Raw genomic sequence first — 6,929 nt, forward strand, 5'->3', positions numbered from 1 at the left:
AGAAAATTTGTGGTGTGTGCAGCAGACTGGGTGACTGCTCTCAATCCAATCAGAGAAATGTTTACATATTCTGGAAATCAGAAGATTAAATAGATTAATGACCATATAGCCTCATATATGTTTTTTTTCACCCCAAATCCAATGCCACCACCTGTGAGTCTACAGTTTTGGAGATAAATTAGACCTACAAGAGGCAGACAGTGAGCAGTGGGGGATTGTTAGTGAAAATTGCATTTTCACTGAAAGCACCTTTAAGTAAAACAAAATGGTGGGAGGCCACCTGAAACGGTGACTATGATGCTATTACAATAGTTAGTCAGCAAGGTCTGACGTAATGCGGGGATGTTTTAAAATTATTGAAATAGTCTAACAAAACACATGCATACTTTCTTGTAGCTTAAAACCTTTTGGTTACGTGTCCCCCTTATATCTTAAGAACTACTTTTTCTCCGGTAAGCTACGGGCCATTTCTCAGAGCAGGAGGCTCATTGACAGTAGTGACACCGTCACATCAGAGCTACAGATGGTCAGCATTTCACACAACGTCATGTCCAAAAACCAGAACTATCCCTTTAAGTTACTCCAGTAGCCGGTGGCAGCCGACTCGGCTAGTGCTAACAGCGGGTGCTAACGCTAACGTTCCTCCTCTTCTCCGTGAGTGAGAGCGATGTTTTAGCCTAGCAGGCAGCTGGCTCGCAGGCTGCCCACTAGGCTAAAACATCGCTTCAGGTTAAAGTGGGAAGAAGCAGCGGATTTATCGGGCAGCTGAGTGAAGCTGGGTGAAGTGGAGGCTGCGGAGGAAACATCGGGATGGGTTAATGTTCAGAGCTTGAGCTGCCCGCCAGGCTGCCCGCCAGGCTGCCTGCCAGGCTGCTGGGCTGCCTGCTAGGCTAAAACATCGCTCTCACTCACGGAGAAGAGTAGGAACGTTAGCGTTAGCTTCCGGTGTTAGCACTAGCCGGGATCAGGCGATGTCTCTGGCCGAGTCGGCTGCCACCGGCTACTGGAGTAACTTACAGCTATGGAGTGCTTCTATCAGCTCTTCTAGTCACTGAGCCTCGCCTCCATCTCCTCGCGGGCTGCCCACCAGGCTGCCCACGAGGCTACATTTAACAATGCTAATTGAAAATGTTAGCTGGGCTGCCGGGCTAACTTACTCACTTAACACAACCGTAACGCCTGACCCATTGCTGGGACCGAGCCGCTAATAACTCAAGCTCCAGACATTAACCCATCCCAGTGTTTCCTCCGCAGCCTCCACTTCACCCAGCTTCACTCAGCTGCCCGATAAACCTGCTGCTTCTTCCCACATTAACCTGAATAACAAACCAGGGCTCGGTGTTCCGGTTGGATCCAAACAGAGAACCGGGGCTAGTTGGGAAGCTAGCGGAGGCTAACTGGCTGTGCTTCCCTCCGGTCATGCTGCGGCTAACGCCTCGCCAGCTGCTCCCAGCTAGCTCTGGATTGTTATTGAGGTTAAAGTGGGAGAGGCAGTGGATCTGTGGGGCAGCTGAGTGAAGTGGAGCCTGAGGAGGAAGCACCGGTTAGCCCCGGTTTCGTTCCGCTCTCTGCCATTTCATTTCGAAAATATGCGCTGCCATTGCTCACTGGCTGTAGCCTTTTATAGGGAGGGAGGGCCAAGGGCTCTGAGAGGGGGGATGCGGGGGGGATATTCACATGAACGTACATGAACGCGCAGCCGGACCGGCTTGTAAACAAGGGGCTGGAGATCAACACAGAGAGAGGATGTGTGAGGTCATGCTATACTCTAGATGAAATTACACCTCTAGTTCTTCACATAGCAATTTTTTAATTCCTTCAATCTAGAAATGATGAATTTCACTTATTGCTCCTTTAAGTTCAGACAAAACTGAAGTTATTGTTCTTGACCCCAAACACTTCAGAAACTCTAAAGATATGGTTTCTCTGGATGGCATTGCTCTGGCCTCTCGCACAACCCTTAGAAACTTTGGAGTAATATTTGATCATGATTTGTCTTTTAACTCCCATATAAAACCAACTTCAAGAACTGCTTTCTTTCACCTGCATAATATCAGGCATATCCTGTCACAAAAAGACACAGAAAAACTGGTCCACACATTTGTTACCTCTAGGCTGGATTCCGTATCATCAGGTTGCTCTAATAAGTCTTTGAAAGCTCTCCAGCTGATCCAGAATGCTGCGGCAAATGTACTGAACATTAAAAGAGATCATATTTCTCCTATTTTAGCCTTTGTGCACTGGCTCCCTATAAAATCATAATTTAATTCAAAATCCCTCTCCTAATTTACAAAGCTATAAATGGTCAGGCTCCATTATATCTCAATGAGCTCATAGTAACCCATTATTCCACCAGAACATGGCGCTCTGAAGATGCAGGGTTACTTGCAACAACTGTTATATTCTAATATAACAGTTTGTATGTTATCCTACCAATTTGCACCCCATGAATGACGTTACGTCCTTTATGTAAAGTAACATAATTAACGATAAGTTACAGAGGTTAGGTTCAGGAAGAGAAACAAGGTAAGGATTACCTTAAAATGACTCAAAGTTCACGTGGATTTGAACATGCGACTCCAGGTAAAGTCCCAGGTGAAGGTTTTTTTTGTGACCCGTCCATCACCCCAACAAGCCTCCTTACAAGTGCTTGAGACTGCTTCCGTTTACTGCTGTCAGCGCATTAATCATGTGATTGCAGCCTTTTAAAATGCATGATATACTAAATAAATTTGGGTGCACTGTTTTTATAACCCTCAGGCATCACTATGGACATTTTTGTCCAGTAGGGCAAATTTTTCCTCCTCATCTGGCCATCATTTTGGCTGTGTTGGTGATACAGCACAATTTTATGTAACAAAGTCTATCTCATGACAAAGTTTGGAATTCAAATTTAAATTTTTCTAATACATTATTAGAACACTGTGGAAAAAAACGCACTACCCTCTTGAGTCATTAGAGACAAAAATGTCCACTTCCAATAAACTACTATAGAAATATGACAGATTCATGTTTTTTCTGCATAAATCTCTTAAACAACTTCAGCCCTGCACAAACCCTTTAAATGCCAGTTCGATTACTTGATGTCACTGTTGTTATTTATGAAAAAAAAAAAAAAAAAATTCCATAAAACAAATGTTGGATCGGATTTAAAATATACCCTCTTAAGTCATTAGCGGACAAAAATGTCCCATTGAGTCCCATTAAAACCACATTTTCAATCTCATAGCCAATACAAAACATAATCATGCATTCTGTAATATTAGGGTTTCATTTTTGAGAATAATAGTAAAATTTGTCATTTTTACTGTTCACCACTAAAATCAGCCATTTCCCCATTATAGGCCTCAGCATAAAATGCTTGTCATTTCATTAGTTTTTGTGCTTGTGTTATTGACCTTAGTAGGCTATTTCAAGAAAGTGTGTGTGTGTGTGTGTGTTTTTGCTGTTTCATGTGTCTTTGAAGTAGACAGATTGACCTTAGCTTTAACTTACTGTTGAACTTTATAATGTCTGATAAATTTACTTCAGTATACTGTCATACACAGCCATACATTGCACTCTTTCAAGTTAATAAAAACATGCCCCCCCTTTCTTACTGCACTTCAGAGAGGTCACTGGGAAGAAAACAAAAACAATGCTTAGTGAGTTTATGCATCTGGCTGAATTCCTGTCAAAAACTGCTTGTTGCTCGGCTGCCTGGTCATTTCGTTCCTGTGACAATGAAGAGGCACTTCTCTGTGGAAGAGGCTCAGGATGAAATCATGCAGCCTGTATCTCCCTGAGAGATGCAAGACAGTGAAACATCCACATCCTCAGAAGGAGAGTCTGATGTGGACTTTGTGGAGTCAGATCATTCTGCTTCCTCTTCTTCATCTCCTGACCTTTCCACTGAGAGTGGAGAGGACACAAATGATCCTGCCACAGAATGGACTTCAAAAAGTGGGCAAGTCTGGTTTCCTACCAATGCAGAGACTACCCACTATGTTCCTGTTGCCAGAGGTTCAATCCCGGGCTGACATGGTACGCCATCTCAAGGATTTGCAATATGGAATCCTCTTTTGATTTATTTTTCACTCCAGAGATCATCGACATTGTCACCATGACAAACCTGAATGGAAGACGTGCAGTGCGAAACTGGAGTGATATCGATGACACGGATGTGAGAGCATTTATTGGACTCCTGATTTTGGCTGGTGTCTATCGGTCCAAGGGGGAATCCACATACAACCTCTGGGATGACCAAAGTGGACGTGCAATCTTCCGGGCCACCATGAATCACACCAAATTCAGGGTAATCAACTCCACCCTCTGGTTTGATGACAAGCTCAACAGACCTTCCCGTCTCAGAGAGGACAAGCTTGCCCCCTTCTGCTCAATCTGAGAGATGAAGATGCAGCGCCTCCCGATGCTTTTCAACCCTGGGAGAGATGTGTGTGTTGATGAACAGCTTGTCCCTTTCAAAGGCCGGTGCAACTTTCGCCAGTGTATGCCAAGCAAGCCGGCAAAGTATGGCTTGATAATCTGGGTCACTGCTGATGTTGCCACTTCCTATGCCTGGAAGTGCCAGATTTATACAGAAAAGGCTGCTGGCAATGCTGTGGAGGTCGGACAGGGAAAATGTGTCGTCCTGGACGTGACAGAGGAGCTCCAAGGGGTCACTGTCACATGTGATAATTTTTTTTACATCATATTCACTTGTGCAGGAACTTCTGAAGAGGAAAGTGGCCCTGGTTGGGACCATAAGAATAAATAAGCCTGAGCGTCCACCCAAACTCCTGCAGCTGAGAGGGAGACCTGTCCTGTCCTCTGTTTTTGCGTTCACAAAGACAACCTAAGGGGTGAGCTTCATTCCCAATCGGGGGAAAAATGTACCCCTTCTCAGCAGCAAATATCGAGACACAGCTGTCAGTGAGGATGAGAAAAAGAAACCTGTGATCATCACAGATTATAACCACTATAAGGGAGGTGTTGAGAACTTGGACAGGGCGTGAGCCTTTACACATTTATTACAGCATGCATCTTTTCCAAATTTAGCCTACTTATTCTTGCTGAAATATGGGCTTGTCTGAAATATACTGTATTTGGTGATTTTATTTGTTTTAGTATTCAGTTGGCTTATTTGTTATTTTGGTCTTTTGTAGGTTACCAGCACCTACAGCGTCAGACGGAAGACCTGTTGGTTTCCACAGGTTCTTTTCCTCAACATGATCGATGTGTCTGCTTTCAACTCCTTTGTGCTTTTTACTGCTGTGGATCCTCCCCCCGAACGCACGCACGCACGCACGCACGCACGCACAGACACACAGACACAGACACAGACACAGACACAGACACACACACACACATACATACACTTTTTGTTCTATAAATTGTACAAGTTAAAATGTATATAGCTTGTTAACATCAGTTGTTGATCAATATTCTGATTTTCTGTGACAATCACATATATCAACATATCAGTAACATATTGTTCTGTTTTGAATGTTCAATTTGATTTTGAATGTTGATTGTGGTTCACAGAATTGTGGAAGTATGTAAAATAAATATTCATTGATAAATCTGATGCCGATTTAAAAATGAATGAAGTGTAAATAGTATTGCTGCAGTATTTTTACAGATGCTTTATCACCAAGAAATGACAAGCATTTTGTGCAGAGGCCTATAATGGGGAAATGGTTGATTTTAGTGGTGAACAGTAAAAATGACAAATTTTAATATAATTCTCAAAAATGAAACCCCAACATTACAGAATACATGATTTTATTTTGAAATGGCTATGAGATTAAAAATGTGGTTTTAACGGGACTCAATGGGACGTTTTTGTCCGCTAATGACTTAAGAGGGTAGTAAGTTTTAAATCTGATGCTACACAGAAACTAATAATGCATTCAAGTCAATATCTTGGCTAATCTTTGACATATCCAAGACTGATTTTTAAAAAATCCCCCAGCCATCCAACATTTGTTATATGGAAAATAACTCATTTTTGTGTGTTTTTTTCATAAAAAATATCAGCATCATGTAATCAAACTGGCATTTAAGGGTGATCAGGACTGAAGTTAATCAAAAGATCTGACCAAAAAAAACAGAAAAAAATATTAATCTGTACTTTTTTGGAAGCGGACATGCTAATGACTTAAAGAGGCAACAGATAGGATTCGGGTTTTTTTAGCTTGGCGCCACCTAGTGTCAGCAGTGTTGCTCGCACTGTCGCAACGACCAAATTGACTGTGGGGATCAGAGATAATCAATAAAATGTAGGCTGTAAAGCCACCAGTATACCTCTATGTATATGTAGAATGAGAAGGTGTGTGGACACTATACTAAATAAATGAGTAAAGAGACCGAGCAACAATTATCAGAGTTATCTGAAGAAAAAACAATAGTAATGGAAATAATTAGGCCTATACCAGAATGCACAGTACCAGTACAAACAACTCACAGTAAATTATACCAGAATGCACAGTACCAGTACAAACAACTCACAGTAAATTATACCAGAATGCACAGTATCATTACAAACAACAGTAGACACGTAAGGGATAATGTATAGTGAGCCGGTGACAGTTGAAAAATAACTCCCGACAGGGGAATGGAACCCCAACGCACAGCGGAGTTATTTTTCAACTGTCACCGGCTCACTATACATTATCCCGCTTAGAACATGGCTTACTACTAAAACATTCAAATGTTACAACTGCCATCAATATTATTAAACTGCTGGCAGAGTTCATTGATGATGGTGTCAGCAGGAAGAAGCTGACACCATCATCGTCCAACAAGTCCTGAGGTGTGCTGGAGAAGCCCATCAAATCACAGTGGTTTCTGATGATACAGATTTGTTTATCCTGCTTCTTCATCATTACCATCAGGCAGGACTGGATGTACCACTCATCATGGAATCCCCCTGCAAGGAGAGAGTAATA

The 6,929-nt window shown here is 42.4% G+C and overlaps 1 protein-coding gene across 3 annotated transcripts in view; it reads left to right on the forward strand.

Moving 5' to 3' along the window:
• Nucleotides 1-5,538, forward strand: part of LOC126391220 (alpha-N-acetylgalactosaminidase-like) — a 44,426-nt gene extending 38,888 nt beyond the window's left edge. For 2 of the 3 annotated variants that reach the window (XM_050045829.1, XM_050045833.1), the window contains one exon: nt 5,145-5,537. In XM_050045829.1, the coding sequence (XP_049901786.1) occupies nt 5,145-5,396 (252 nt within the window). In that variant the 3' untranslated portion in view covers nt 5,397-5,537. Of the gene's footprint in view, nt 1-5,144 lie in introns of all 3 variants that reach the window. The other variant, XM_050045830.1, reaches the window with a different exon arrangement.
• The last annotated feature ends 1,391 nt before the right edge of the window (nt 5,539-6,929 follow it).

Source organism: Epinephelus moara, chromosome 6 (genome assembly GCF_006386435.1).
Source record: "Epinephelus moara isolate mb chromosome 6, YSFRI_EMoa_1.0, whole genome shotgun sequence".
NCBI classification, from domain to species: Eukaryota; Metazoa; Chordata; class Actinopteri; order Perciformes; family Serranidae; genus Epinephelus; species Epinephelus moara.